General features: G+C 45.7%; 1 protein-coding gene across 2 annotated transcripts in view; it reads right to left on the reverse strand.

Moving 5' to 3' along the window:
* Positions 1-16,244, reverse strand: part of LOXHD1 (lipoxygenase homology PLAT domains 1) — a 181,154-nt gene that overhangs the window by 150,208 nt on the left and 14,702 nt on the right. For both annotated transcript variants that reach the window (XM_008955622.4, XM_055102498.2), the window contains exons 3-4: positions 15,675-15,755; positions 13,335-13,519 (exon numbers count right to left, since the gene is read on the reverse strand). In XM_008955622.4, coding sequence (XP_008953870.3) covers positions 13,335-13,519; positions 15,675-15,755 — 266 coding nt within the window. The remainder of the gene's footprint in view (positions 1-13,334; positions 13,520-15,674; positions 15,756-16,244) is intronic.

A 16,244-nucleotide genomic window follows, 5' to 3' on the forward strand; every position in this document is an offset into this window, starting at 1 on the left:
CAGGCACAGTGGCTCGTGCCTGTAATCCCAACACTTTGGGATTACACTTGAAGTCAGGAGTTTGAAATCAGCCCAGCCAATGTGGTAAAACCCTGTCTCTAATAAAAAACACAAAATTAGCCAGGTGTGGTGGCACATGCCTGTAATCCCAGCTACTTGGGAGGCTGAGGCAGGAGAATCACCTGAACCTGGGAGGCAGAGGTTGCAGTGAGCCAACATCATGCTACTGCACTCCAGCCTGGGCAACAGAGTGAGATGCCATCTCAAAAAATAAATAAATATAAAATAAAATAACAGAAGATGATTTGAGGCTATAATGTAGTATTAAGTGAAACAACATGGTTATAAAATTGAGTTTAATGCAATACCATTTTAATATGTAGGGTTTAATATGTTCATAAACAAAAATTTAAAGAATGGGAAGGACATTCACCAAAATGTTAACAGGGGTGTCTCCAACACAATTGTACTCAGTACTTAAGTTCAAGCCTCTGGGTTTGCTCCTAGCTTCATCCTTATAGACAAATGATTTCACCTCCCCCTTCCTCAGTCTCCTTCATCTATTAGATGGGGGTAACAATAAACCTCCCTCGCAGCGTTGTGAAAATTAAATGGATGTTTAGATAGATAGGTGGATGGATAGATTAGATTAAGATTAATAGTTTGTTGAGAATGATGACAGCCATTGAGTAAGTGCTGCATAAAAATCAGCTATTATCATCTTTGAGTGATTGGATTATGGAAGATTTTCTTATTCTTCTGTTGCTTATTTGTACTTTTGAATTTTTACAATGGCCATATTTTTTCTGTGATTGAAAACTGAAGTCACCTAATGTCAATACTTGAGTAGGTCATGTCTTCTGTATTTCAGAAGAAACTGTTGAAAGTTCCTGCCAATTTATTATTACCCTCAAGCTGGCTTTGTCACACAAATGCCTTGAGCCAGTCTGAGTGGCTGTGAGGCTGGAGGGAAGATTGAGAACCAGATGGCCAGTGAGAGAGAATAGACACAAGGGCCACCAGCAGAGACCCAGCCCCAGGCAGGTGGGAACACTTTCTCTGACTCTCGCTGGGCTCACACTGGCCAACACCTGTGGCTCAAGGGAGGGTTCCAGCAGGAAGCCATTGGTGCTGCAATGGTATGGACACTGACAGCTGGATCAGGGCCAAGACAGTGTCTGTGTCATCAGTTCAGATTTTCGTGTGTACAAAATGCAACATGGAGAAAGTGCTATTTCCACAAACAGAAAAAAAAAAGCCTATTTTAAACACCTATTTAAAGATAAAAATAACCAAGTTTGAAGCAAATACCCAATTCCATGCATTCTCCAAACATTCTGGCTGCTGGGTTGAAAGAGAATGTGACTGGTGGTGGTTCTGGGAGGGTGGAGGCCACAGTGAAAATATGAGGTGGAGGATCCATTCCCAGATGTGTGAGTGACACTGAGCCATCAGAGCTCATTTCCCCAAGTGCCCTCATTTCATTTCAAATCCTAGAAAACTCCTCACCCATGAAGACTCAGTTTGAGCATCACCTCCTCTATAAAGGCCTCCTGATTCCTTCTTCCTCTATGCTCCCACTGGCCTGGGCGCCATACCCCACTTAGAATATTCCATCCCTTTGCACTGTGATTATCTACTGGCTTGACTCTCTCCCGTCTAGACTCTAAGCTCCTAGAGAGAAGGGCCTGTATGTAATCACCCTGAGCGCAGGCTCTGGTGCATAGAAGACTCCCCGCAAAATGCCCATTGAATCACTGAATGAATGTGCTTAACAGGAGGAATGATGGAGGAGCATGAGCTGGCACCAAAAGCCCAAGACTGCAGCTCTGCCCTACAGTTATGCTGTGTGACCAAGAGCAAGGGGCTTAATTTCCCTGGGCTTCCATTTTCTCCTCTCTGAAATGGAGGAAGAGTAGATAAAGTCCCTTTTGGTCCTTAAATTCTCTGATGTGCCACACCAGGGCCTCACTTAGAGTGGTTCTCTTCTTCCCCCTCTTTCCGGAGATGATTTTCTGCAGTGCTAGGTGGGAGCAGATGGGGTGGGCGGGGAGCTGCTGTGAGCTTCAGTGGAGGAAAGTGCTGCAGGGCTGGCCCAGCCCTCCCTACCCTGGAGTCCTTGCCCCCACCTGGGAATTATTCCATGGAGTTCAAAGGAACAATGACTCCCAAGCAGCACCCACAGCAAATAGGCTCAGAGAGCCCTGGAGAGTGCTCCGTGAAGGAAAATGACAAAGCGTCAGGAAAAGAGGCTTTCCCTGCTGGCTTTAACAGCAGTCAAGGTCATGAGCCTATTCCCAGTTGTCTGCTTGAACCTGCCTGGATTCCAGAGGGGAACCTGGCACTGAGTAGCTCTGGAGGTTAGAATCTTAAGCCTGTGCATCTCAGAATCAGAAAAAGCCTGGATGTGGGGGAAGAAGAAAGGGAAACATCAGGAGCTTAACCACAAGGACAAGCACCACGCTACTGTGTCATTTACTGAGCATTGACTCTGTGCCTCGGCACTAAGTCCTGTATGCTCATTTCCCCAGCTAATCTTATCAGGTAGATTAATGTTCTCCCCACTTTACAAATGAGAAAATAGAGGCACAGAGCTTAAGGCATCTGCTCATGCTAGCATAAGTGGCAGAATGGCAGAGCTAGCTTTTGACCATGGAGAAGGGGAGTCCAGAGACCGAGTCCATGGTGGGGGACTATCTTGAAGATGGGAAGTATGGGGGGATGAAATAGGGGAGAAAGATCCGCAGTAGAAAGGAAGCCACCAAAGGCCAATCTCCTTTTGCCCCCATGGAGGAGGGCTGGCCCTGACCTCTCCGTCTCCCTTTGGTTATGAAGGTGGACACTCTAGTAATCCTGAAAAGACTCCAAGAGACCCCCTAGTCCAGGCGCTCTACAGAGGGAGAAACTGGGGATAGGAGGGGAACTGAGATCTGCCCCAGGTCTCATTGCTATTGGGTGGCAAAGCCAGAACCAGAACTCAGGATGTATAGTCCCATGTGCTTTCTGACCCAGAGAGTTATTTTAAGATTAATGATTTAATTACTCGACAATAATATCCTATAGAATCTGGGAATAAGTCAGTGCTTCTGGCTTCTTGACAGAGCCTTTGTGATGGGTGTTTTATGCTCCAATCATGCAGGGTACTTTCATTTTGCATTTGCTTTTGCACTATGCAGTCCTCTGGCAGGTCCATAATCCTTTGCAGGGCGGTACAATTTGCACATGCCCCTAATACGTTAATCGCAATCCCTTTCTTATCCCATTCTCCCCTCAAATGCACACTGGGCACTGCGTCCAACATGGTCATGTCAAGATCGGGTACACATCTGGAGCTGTGTGATAATCATTGTGTGGCACTGCATGGCCTGGAATAAAACTATAACCCAGTTACCTGATGAAACAGCCGGGAATGGAAACAGTGATTATGCTGAAAACAAACACAATTCCATTTCTACCCATTCCCAAGTGCTGTGCAGCTTTCAGCCCCCAGCTCCAGCTTTCTCACTGGGCATTAAAAAAAAAAAAGAAGAAAAAAAGAAAGAAAGAAAAAAAGGCAATTCATTTGCTCCAGAATGGGAGTCCAGATGTAAACGTCATCCACCCCTCCCACCACCTGCATGCGCCCAGCCCACCTGCCCAAGTTGTTGTTTCTTCTTATGGCTTCCCTTTCCTGTAATCATCAGCCTCTCTTCTCTTTGAAGTATACAACAAAACTGGCTGCAACCATATTTGTTATTAATCTACCCAAGAAGATTACATGCCCCCTAGATGGTGGCTTGTCCTTCCCAAAACCTAAAGAACAAGAGCAGGTGTGGAATCAGGACCCACCTCAAGACTGGGCCCTCTGAATGCAAGAGGCCTCTCTGCTTCTGCCAATGCCTGAGTCTGAAACATTTCTGAGCTGTTGTGCTGGGTTCTGACAGCCCTGGTGTGTGAGCAGCCCCCAGGTCAGCTGCAACGCAGCTCTTGGCTTCAGAGGCCTGTCTCATGGCCAAGCTGGTGGAGCCTTCCCCAGGCAGTATGGTGTGGGCTCAATATTAATCTAAGCCACATGATCATCTCAGTGCTTTTCGAAGTAGGAGGGTTTGTGGGTAGGCACTGGGCTGTGGGCAATTACTTGGCCAGAAGGCAGGAAATGACATCATATTGGTCGTGAGAAGGCCAGGCAGGATCTGCCTTAAACAGGTCTTGCTCATGCTTCCCTACCAGCCCAAGCTCCTTCAAGACCCAATATGAGGTCATCCCAAATCTACCTGGAGAGCACACGCCATCTTATCAGGCCTTGCCTAACTCAGATGTCTTGCCCAACCTCATTCTTCAATACTGCCCCATAGGGAAGGCAGGGATGTGCCCAGGGCTTCCCTGAAGTCAAAGAGGACTGAGTAGCCCCGCATTCTCAGCCTGGGCAACTCTGCAGTGGGCTTATGAATTGCACCTGGGCACTGTGTCCTGTGAATGTCTCACCAAAAGGCACAACATCAAAGTGGGTATGGGGGGGGTGTGAAATCAGTGGGTGGGAGACACCTGGAGGCAAGCAAGAAAGAACGTGCTTAGCTAGCACAGTGTCAGAGTAAGCCAGTGCTACAGGGACCTCAGAGAACATCTCGAGCAACCTGGTAAGAAGATGAGAAAACAGAGACCCAGAGAGGATGAGCAACTTGCCCAGAGTCACATAATTACCAAAGTGTGAGGCTAGGACTCAGGTCTCTGCCCCTTTGGAAAGCTCTTTCCACCCATCTCTGTGGCTTGTCTTTATAATCAGATGTGTCTATCCATGACCTCCCATTACTACCATATGCACACAACCTGTTCCTTACCAACGTTCATACAAGCCCCTAAGTCCCAGTGGCCAAGGTAGCAGCTGTGAGTAAAAGCCATCACCAGGTAGGTAGGAGGAGACCGCAGTGTTACCCTCAGAGCAACCTGAGCTTCACTGGAGAAACTGGAGAGATACACATTAGGAAGTTAGAGCCCTGAAATATGGTATTTCTTGGCAATGTATCCATCTCAAAACACCTGACAGCTACAACCCCCCCACCACCATCAGTCTTGGTGGCTCATCTTGGTGGTGATTCTGCCAGAGCATGTGTGAACCACAGGGAGTAGGTTGAGAAGGTCCTCCTCCCTGCCCGTGAGATTCCTTACATATCCCTGATTGCAGAATCACTGCACAGCAGTGTGTGGCACAGACTTTCCTCACAGAGTTTAGAGAGGGAGGGGACACCTGAGGCAGAGGAAGTGGGTAATGCCGTCCAGAGAGGCTGAGGCTTTCCATCCAGTGGGGTCGGGGTGGCATGCAAAAAAGAGGAGGATGAAAGACAGGAAGTGAGGGGCGAGGGGCCTTGACATTTCCTCTGGCCCTGGCACGTTTTAACAGAAGATCCACAGTTTCCTATATCACCAACTTGAGACAGAACTCTGGGAACAAGGAGCCAACTCAGTTAGCAAATAGGGCAGGCCCCGGGGCTCCAGAAAGACCTGCCCCACTGGGTCCTTGCAGGGCTTGATGCGATAGGGCCTGAATCACAGAAACAGCTGTCGGCTGTCTGTGGTCTGGTTTCCACTCCACAATCTCTGAACAGATTAGCACAGGGTGTCTAATACTGCCCTCAGGCCTCAGTTCCACTTCCAACGGGTCCCTTGAAACCTCCTCAGGGTTGATGAATGCTGGAGAGAACAGCTTTCAGAGCCACTGTCTGCCAGGCACAGGAGCCAACACAATCTGAGCAAACAGGTTGAGAAATGGGAGCTGCTAGCCCTAGACCAAGAAACAGAAGAGGCAGTGGGGAGGCACTCTGTGCTGCTTGCCTTGACCTTTGTCCCCTGTGCAACGTGGGGATAATAATAGCCACTACTTCTCGGAGTTTTAAGAAGATACTACTTGTAAAATGTATGCACACAAAGACACAAGGCTACGGAAGTATTTTGTCTCAAAGTCATATAGCTAGGAGGTGGTAGGGGTGGGATTTGAACCCAGGACTCCATGATTTGAGGCCTGGCACTCTGAGCCATGATGCACTACAGTCTCCTTGTGGGCACTTTGTATGATGGGAATCTGTGTCCTCCACTGGACTGTGAGCACCTTGAGGGCAGGGACTATGTCCTTATCCACAGGCTCAGCATCTTAGGGCAGCTCAAGAGGGCATTGCCAACAGCAGCTGCTAAGGATGATGCTGCACCTGCAGGCAGGGGAGACAGTGCTTAACTTCCAGCCAGGGGCTGCTATCAGTGTGGAGATGTCCATGCAGTTACTCTGCCCCTTGTGTTCTGAGTTATCAAGAGGGTGAGCCATTCCCGGCAGGATGGAAGAAATCTACCAGGAAGAGAGTCACACACATCCATGACAATAGAAGGGATGCCAACAAGCAGATGGCAGGAGGGAAAATTCACTACACTTCTGGAGCAATTTGATAGCCAAGACTCTGTTCCCAGGGATAATAAATGCGGATATGCTGGAAAAGCGGTTGCCAGCCTTCCACAGGCCCCAGAAGGTGCCAGGACCCCTGACGCCCACTCTTAGAGTGAGACAAGCCTAGAGATGGCTGCTAACTCCCTGTGCCGGCTCTGTGTATGTCTGAAATGCTTATTCACGTGTGATGTCTGACTGAACCATTCCATTGACAGGTTGAGGGCAGCCAGCCAAGACTGGGGCGCCCACTCCTACTGATTCACATGGGGATGAGTCAAGAGAATCCAGGAGGTTTCTCCAGGAGCCTTGAAGTCTTGGGCAAGAACTGAGGAGTTGAGGTGAAGGCATTTTCCTCTTTTCTTCCAGGTGAACAAAAGCTTTTTGACTGAAATATGGCCTATGGTCACTGTTAAAATCACTTAATGAACATTTGGAATGCATTAAAAGAAGTGACCTATCAAGGGATCCTGAATAGCCAAAATAATCTTGAAAAAGAACAAAAGTTTGAGGTCTCACACTTCCTGATTTTAAAACTTACTGCAAAGCTACAGTAATCAAACAGTGTGGTAGTGGCATAAAGACAGTCATATAGACCAGTGGAATAGAACAGAGAGCCCAGAAATAAACTATCATATATATAGTCAAATAATTTTCAACAGGGGTGCCAAAACTGTTCAATAAGGAAGGGACAGTCTTTTCAACTAATAGTGCTGGGAAAACTGAATATCCACTGCAAAAGAGTGAAGTTGGACCTTGATTTATATCATCTGCAAAATTTCACTCAAAATGGACCAAAGACCTAAATGTAACAACAAAAACTATAACATTCTTAGAAGAAAACATGGGAGAAAAATCTTCATGACATTGACCTTGGCAATTTTTTAGATATGACACCAAAAGCATAGACAACAAAAGAAAAAATAGATTAATTGGTTTCATAAAAATTAAAACTTTTGGGCATCAGTGGACACTATCAACAGAGTAAAAAGACAACTCATCGAATAGGAGAAAAATATTTGTAAATCATATATCTGAAAAGGGGTTAATACCCAGAATATGTAACAGAGGTCTACAATTCAACAATAAAAAGATAAACAACTTAATTTAAAAATGGATGAAGGATTTGAATGGTTATTCTCCAAAGAAGATATGCAAATTACCAATAAGCACATGAAGAGATTCTCAACATCACTAATCATTAGGGATCATTTCCCACCCATTAGGATGGCTATTGTTTTTTAAAAAACAGAAAATAGCGAGTGTTGGTCAGGATCTGGAGAAATTAGAATTCATGTGCATTGCTGGTAGGAATGTAAAATGGTACAACCACTGTAGAAAACAGTATGGTGGTTACTCAAAATTACATATAATACCCAGCAAATCTGTGTGTATATGCCCAAAAGAATTGAAAACAGGGACTTGAACAAATATTTGTACACTCATGTTCATAGCAGCATTAATCACAATAGCTAAAAGGTGGAAATAGTCCAATGTCTATCAACAGAATGGACCAATAAGTTGTGGTATACCCATACAATGGGATGCTATTCAGCCTTAAAAAGGAAGGAAATTCTGACACGTGCCATAGCATGGATTAAATCTGAAGATATTATGCTAAGTGAAATGAGCTAGATGCAAAAGGACAAATATTGTATGATTCCACTTGTACAGTTGGGTATCCCTAACACAGAAATCCAAAATCTGAAATCCTCCAAAATCCAAAACTTTTTGAATACTGACACAATGCCATGAATGGAAAATTATACCACCTGACCTCATGTGACAGGTCACAGATGAAATGCCGTAAAACTTTGCTTCCAGCACAGTATTTTCAGAAATGTTGTATAAAATTATCTTTGAGCTACATGTATAAGGTACATATGAAACAAATGAATTTCATGGATAGACTTGGCTTCCATCCCCAAAATATCTCAGTAGGCCTATGCAAGCATTCCAAAATCTGGAGAAAAAAAAAATCCCAAATCCAAAACACTTCTGGTCCCAAGCATTCTGGACTAGACTCACCCTGTATAAGATTCCTGGATTAGCCAAATTTACAGAGACAGAAAGTAGAATAGAGTTTACCAGGATCTCAGGGGTGGGGAACAATGGAGAGTTAGTGTTTAATGGGCACAGAGTTTCAGGGTGGCAAGATGAGAAAGTTTTAGAGATTGATGGTGGTGACGGTTGCACAACAATGTGAATGTACTTAATGCCACTGAACTGTCCATTTAAAAATGGTGAAGGTGGCAAATTTTAAGTTATGCATATTTTACCACAATTTTTTTTTAAAAGAAGCAGGATAACAGAGTCAGGGAGGCCCCTTCCTCTGTGCTAATGGTCCCCTGTCTGGAACACAGGGTTCTAGACTAGTAGGTACCTTCTTGGGAAGGGACCACAAAAAGAGAGGTCAAGGATCCTGGGGTTGTGTTCCTGAGAGGACAGAACCCTGTCTTCTGGCTGCTGAAGGGCTGATGCCTAGATAGACTCTGTGTTGTGTCGGAAACACTGGAACAGACAAGCAGAAGCCTCAGGGAGACTAGGGGGTTTAATTCCAGGAAGGCTTGACTCAAACCAAAGCTGGAGAAGCAACTGATGGGGGTTATGTAGAAGGGGTTCTTGTGACAGCAGGAGGTTGTCCCAACTAACCCCCACAATCCCCACAATCACAGGCTCTGACCTCTTAGGTGCCAGACTAATTGCCCTTGGTCATGTCCTAAGCAAGGGGCAGGCAGAAAGCAATTGAACTGAGAATAAGGAGACCCACAGTCTAGTCCTAGCTCCATCAGCAATTGGCCATTTGACCTTGGATGGATCCCCACGTCCCTGGGCCTCTGTGCACCCATCTCTGTAATCAACACCCTGCCTCCCCTTCCTCTCAGATCAAGGCTGGTATTGTTTACCAGGGTACAGTCTGCATACCACTGGTGGGACATAAGATGCTAGCAATGCTATATGAGATTTATCTAATGTTGTGAATTTATGTTAATATGTACTAGTGTATGCCTGACATTTATAGCAAATGATAAGTTTTTTATGATAGTAATATCAACTTTCTTACTAAAATAAATTTATAAGTTAATGTAAGTTGTAAAAAGTGAGTTAAAGAAGTAGTAGTAATTAATAATGCAAGCAGTACTTGAATCAGGCAAAACTCTTGAAGATGAAATGTGAGTTACTGAAGTTTGAGAGCCCCCTAGATGGATTGAGGGAGCACAAACAACCTGCCTCTTCAGACCCCAGCAACAGATCCCCGAGTCCTGGAGATCAGACCCAGAAAACCAAAAGCCACAGCCATTTGGTTGGTCCTGCTTGATGTCTCGAAGGTGCCAAATGTAGCGATTTCCACCAACAAATTGAGAAGGACTAAGAAATTGAACTTGGTTCTAGGATCTTCTATCCACAAAACTGTGAGGCTGATCAGCTTCTGCCTCCTTCCCTTGAAACCTCCTGTCTATCTTTCATCATCTCTACCTTCTACCCAGTGGACCCCATTAAGGAAGAGGGCAGTCCTAAAGATGCCATTCCCTTTAAGGGGTTAGAGGTTGGGTACTTCCCCAGGAAGTGCATTTAAAGAAGAGCCTAGAGACGAAACAGTCATCTCCAGCGAATGTCAGGCACCGTACTGTGCAACAGTCCTGGTGCCCCCCAGCTCACCTTCTGTGCCTACAGGTAGGGCAGGCTCCCTCACACCTGTGTCTTGACGCATGAAATGCAAGATTCCCATTAGAGGAACACCTGGAAACCTGATCAAGGTCCAGTTCCCTCCACTCGACGAGGATCTGCCAATCACCTCCGTCAAAGGGTCAGTTGGTCAGCCTAGAACACCTCCCTTCCCTGAAGAGCAGGAATGAGAGAAGGTTCCAGTGATTGCCAGCCAGAACTTTGGGAACTGGCCCTTGAGGGTGGGGAGAGAGGAATAGGCTCCCTAACAGTCTGTCCCACTTTGGGGGCTGGTGGTATAAATTCACTGAACATGCCTCCCTTTACTCTCTCCTGTTACTGTCCATATTGCATGTTTTGAAATATTTTACCTACCAAACTTCATGGATGAAATAATAGACCCCATTTTTATCATCGAAGTAGCAGCCAAATACCAAGTTGACGTAATTTCAGGTGAAAAGCAAAGAAATTTAACTTTTTCTTTACCAATGCAGTCATTGGAATATTTGAAGCCTGGGTGCAGTGGCTCACACCTGTAATCCCAGCACTTTGGGAGGCCAAGGCGGGTGGATCACCTGAGGTTGGGAGTTCGAGACTAGGCTGGCCAACATGAAGAAACTCCATCTCCACCGAAAATACAAAAATTAGCCGGGTGTGGTGGTGTACACCTGTAGTCCCAGCTACTCAGGAGGCTGAGGCAAGAGAATCACTTGAACCCGGGAGGTGGAGGGTGAAGTGAGCCGAGATCGTGCCATTGCACTCCAGCCTGGGCAACAAGAGGGAAACTCCGCCTCAAAACAAAAACAGAAAACAAACAAACAGAAAAAAACCATTGGAATATTTGAACCCCTTTTTCATTCCATTCTCTGGAATCCAGCCTGGAAATACTAAGAACCTAATGCTCTCTAGCCTGTGAAGGAGCTGGGGGCCCAGGAAGCCTCATACAAAGACTAGGTCAGGGGGTGTCTACCCTGAGGATTCTTGTGGAACCCTGAAGAACCACTGAGTTACATGAATTGTTTCTCATGATGACTTTTCAGAGGCTCTTCTCCTGACAGTGGAACCCTGGATTTTTGAGTGACCAAAGCAGGTCAGATGAGCTGAAAAGTGGCAAGTTTGACAGTGTGCTAAAGATTGATCATAGTAGAGGTTGGATAAAGAATTAAAGATGCTTAATGTTTATGGAAGAATCTATGAAATTCACCCCAGTTGAAAAAACAGGTGAAGGGCCCAGGCAAAAAATTCTTTCTCTCTCTCTCTCTCATACACACACACAAACACACACACACACATACAAATTGCCAATAAATGTATGAAAAAAAGTTCAACCTCACCAGTAATCAAAGAAAGGACATCAAAAATCCCCTTTAATTATCCAACTGGATAATCAAACAATACTACCAAATGTTGGCAAGGGTGAGGGACATGGGCACCCTTACACAGCTGGTAATACTGTGCAAAGATACACCCTATCTAGAGCAATTCAGAAATGTCCCTCAAAAGCTTTAAGCATGTACATTCCACTTGACTTAGAAATTCCACTTAGGAGTTTATCTTAAGGAAAGAATCATAAACCTGTGCAAAGATTTAGGTGAAGTATTTATAATAGCATTGTTATAATAGCAAAAATTTTTTAGAGGGGGAGCACAGTACAAATGTCCAATGATAAGGGATCCAGTGAATAAATGATGGTATCTCCATGCTCCAGGGCACCACAGAGCCATTCCAAGGAGGGGTGTCGAGCAATATTTAATGGCACAGAAGTAGTCATGCTGTGAAACGAGGTGTTGCACCAGCCCATTCATTTAAACTATATATGCATAAAAAAGACTAGAAATGAAGACATTAAAATGTCACCAGTGTTGTTTTTTCAAGTAATGGAATTACAAGTATTCTTCATGTTTGCTTATATCTATTTTCTAAATTTTCTACAATGATCAAATTTGGTTTCTATAATCAGAGAAAAGATCAATAATGTGTTTTAAAAAGAATCAATGGCCGGGCACGGTGGCTCATGCCTGTAATCCCAGCACTTTGGGAGGCCGAGGTGGGTGGATCACCTGAGGTCAGGAGTTTCAGACCAGCCTGGCCAACATGGTGAAACCTCATCTCTACGGTAAATACAAAAAATTAGCTGGGTGTGGTGTCAGGCACCTGTAATCCCAGCTACTCAGGAGGCTGAGGCAGGAGAATCACTTGAACCCAGGAGGCAGAGATCACAGTGAGCGAAGATTGTGCCATTTCACTTCAGCTTGGGCAACAAGAGTGAAACTCCATCTCAAAAATAAATAAACAAATAAAATAAAAATAAAAGAATCAATGAAGTTGTAAGTTATGATGATAGGAATCACAGAGGAACAAGTCAAGTGTCAAGTTTAGCTGGGAGGTAGAAAATTGGAGATACAGAAATTGAGAGCTAAAGCCCATCAAGACAATGGATAAAGGGTGGAGCTTGGAGTACACGCTGGAAGGCAGACTCCAACAAGTGTGTTAGCCTTCTGTTGTTCAACTGAGTGACTGTAGGAAGCCACTTCTCATCTCCTGGCTCCAAAGTCCCTTCCCCTCTCATGGTCCATGACTCTATGAGAGCAGGGTATTCTGGTGATGGTGCCTGCAATGTAATGCCCCCCTTTTTGGAAAAGCAAATATGTTCTGTGATGGGATGAGATGAGGCCAGAACTTTGGGGGACAAATGTATCTGCCTCCCATTATTCCCGTAAAATTAAAATGATCGAATTTAAGGCCTTTGCCCAGAGATGTCACTTGAAATAAGTTGTTTTACTCCTCATAAAATCAGGAGGAGTCAGAGGGCAGCATGATGAGCTCTGGCTGCTGCAAGCTCTGATTCCTACCCACTATGCCTTGGCTGTAACTCACCTGCCTTGGGCATCATAAGAAAAGAAAAAGGATAGGAAAATGGGGAAGGCTGCCTTGATCTCAAAGGGGACTTGCGATAGATACCCCATCAACAAGAATCATTGAGAACACAGGATTTGCTCAGGGCTGTGCCTATCCTTCCATCATGCCTCCAATCCCTCTTGTATTTCCCACCTCCTTGAACCCCTAGAGCATAAAAAGTTGCCCATAGGAAGGCCCCAAGAAGATATGGGGCTTCCCCTTGGCCCTAACCAACAGGAAGGCCCTGGAGGCATGCCAAGATGAGGTAGGTGAGACTGCCCAGAGCAAGACAGGCACAATTCTTTCCTGGGTGAGCCCAGCCCAGCTAGGGAGGGATGGCAGGCAGGCCAGCCTAGGCACTGACCTCTGGGCATGTCCATGGGGTTGAAGCTGGCCAGCAGGTCACGGCACCACTGGCGGTCACCTTCCACCTTGCTCAGCCAGTTGTTGCAGTTGAAGTAGTAACGGAGATGAGGCCTCTTCATGTCAGTCACAATCACATGGTCCAGGTACCAGCTGGCATTCAAGCCCGTGTTGTCATGCTCAATCCTGAGGCAGAAGCCAAGGCCCACACCATCACTGGCAGAACTGAAACAGCACCCCTTCCATACTGGAATACCCAGATGTTTACTCCGAAGAGAGGTCCAATTATTCTGTTGTTGTTGTTACTTTATCTCCTGAACCTCGGTTTCCTCATCTATAAAATGGGGATACCTTGCAAGCTGGATGTGCACATTACTGAATGTTATACTGTTATATTGCATGCAAGGAAATATTAACTATCGCCTTTCACAGAAAATCCAAGATCCCTAGGGCTTGCCGTGGGATCATCTTGATCTTCCCCTTTGAGGTCCTGGCTATTCAGGTCTGTTTCCTTACCCTGGCCTTTGAAAGCAGTGAGCCTCTCCCACTCTGGCTCAAGCACGGATACACACAACACTTCTTGATATCCAGCTGAGTCAAGGTCAAACAGGACAGTAAAGGGAAAAGATGACAAGGGAATCCCCAGGAAGCAGAAGCCAACTAGACCACCTGATTTACAGGACACAGCTTATACCCTGGGGCTCAACCGCCCCTCCCATTGCTGTGAGATGATTAAGTGTGTCCCTCTCTTCATCATGACTCCTGGACCTGGACAACAAGCAGATACTCCCCTTAGTCCTACAATCCAGAGGACCCCTATGGCCATCTAGACCAGGGTGGTCCCATAGACATAACATGAGTCACGCATGTGAGCCACAGATGCAATTTAAAAGTTTCCTAATAGCCACATGTAAAAAGATCCAAAGAAACTGGTAGAATTTTAATAATATGTTTCATTTAATTCCATTTACCATCTCAACATATAATTATGTAAACATGTATTAATGAGCTATTTTTTCATTCTTTTTCTTGTACTAAGGCTTCAAAAATCTGCAGTGTATTTTATATAGGTAGCACGCCTCAATTTGGATTAGCCACATTTCAAGTGTAATAGCCACATATGGTCAGGGGCTACTGCACTGGGCAGTATAGATTCAGACTCTTCAAAATCTGTCCCTAAAATCTTCTCACACTTCCCATAGCCCCCTCTATCTCCTCTCCAACGTCCAGTTTCTTGACCCCTGGACCTCACTTTGCATCAAACATCTTACCCCTGTGAGGCTTTATCCTTGCAGGTGTTAACAGGACAACCACAGCTCAATACAGCACGCAACCCCAACAGACAGATGAAACCCATGATATACCAGGCCCTTCCCTTAGAAGGATGTATGCCTCTGTCTGGCACAAAGTCTGGCACATAGTAGGACCTCAGCTAGAGGTTGCCTTTACTCACACAATGACACCCCTTCCCAATCTCCCCTGCAAGAGCCCTTTCCCTGCTCGTAAACTCCTTCCCTACACTTAATCAATACCCAGGATATTCATGTGCCCCTTATTTCCCCAGCAAAGAGAGTACGTGATATTGTATTTTCTAGCAGAAGGGATAAAAAATCAGGACTAAACTGAGGCTGCATTTGACCCCTGTCCAGCCTTAGTCTGGATGCAATCAGACCACAAATGAACATCTGACAATGGGCATGAACTTGAATAGGGGTGGATGGCAGGGACAAGGAAGGGAAAAGGGAGGCAATTGAAGGCTCTTCCTCTGCCATTGGACTAGTAATCTCTCCTTATACCTTCACAAGAACCCCCCAGAGAGGGCAAGACTGCGGATGCTCTCTGTCCAAAGACATGCTGCAACAGGACTTGGTATCTCTACCACTTGCTGAGTGTTTACTGTGTGCCAGTTACTGTTCCAAGCACTAACTCATTGAGTCCTAGGGTTATCACCGATGAGGCACCATTTTTACAGATGAGGAAACTGAGGTTTGGAGAGATAACCTGTCCAAAGTGGCACAGCTAGTAAATAACAGAACGGACACTTGAACCCAGGCACTCTGGACTCAGAGTCTCTGCCCCTAACCACTATGCTATAATGTCTCTCACAGCATATTCTCAAGTTTGTAAAAATTTGTCTTGAAATGTCTTAACCCAAAAAAAATGAATCTCCAGTGGGGAAGTTTAGGGCACTGTGATTCAGGATGACAGGGAAAGATTTGGGCCTTTGGTAGCCCCTCAAATAACAGCTGGGAAGTAATTCATACCCAGAAATTGTCAATATTGAAGTCAATCCCTCACTTTCATCTCTACCCTCAATCCTAGTCAGGCACCAGCTTCTCACCTGACTTTATAGATGAGGCCCACATTGTTGGTTCTCACCCGGAACACATCGACGTTGCCCTTCTCAAAGGCAGACTTGCTCCTGCAATGAACATGTGCAGTTAGTGCAGATCAGCTGTTGGCTCACAGGCCTGGGAGGAGAGCCAAGGGCTGGCATTCCGCTTCTTCCTCCATCATCCCACTCCTGGGGAGAGCTATGAGCAACAAGATCCCATTCCAAGATTCCCTTCTGACATGGTTCCCAGGGGAGGGCAGGGACTGCTAGTATCATTCCGTGCCCTCACACCCAGGTTCTCATTTGATCCTTGCTGTGAGTCACTAAAACAAGCACACAGACAATACCAGCCCCATTTTACAAACTGCTAGTTGGTAGCAGAGCTGGGACCAGAACCTGGCTCTCCCAGTCATGACCCCATGCCCTTTGGCTGCTCTGGGTTGGGTGGATGGAGGAGGAAGGAAGGAATAAACACCTTAGGACTCTTGGGCCTTCTTGCCACTCCCCCTCACTGGCCTTGCTTTTGCTGGGAAAAGTTGCAATGGCAGCCCCAAGTAGATGCAGACCTTGGGTGGC

The sequence above is a fragment of the Pan paniscus genome, chromosome 17, assembly GCF_029289425.2.
Source record: "Pan paniscus chromosome 17, NHGRI_mPanPan1-v2.0_pri, whole genome shotgun sequence".
Classification (NCBI taxonomy): Eukaryota; Metazoa; Chordata; class Mammalia; order Primates; family Hominidae; genus Pan; species Pan paniscus.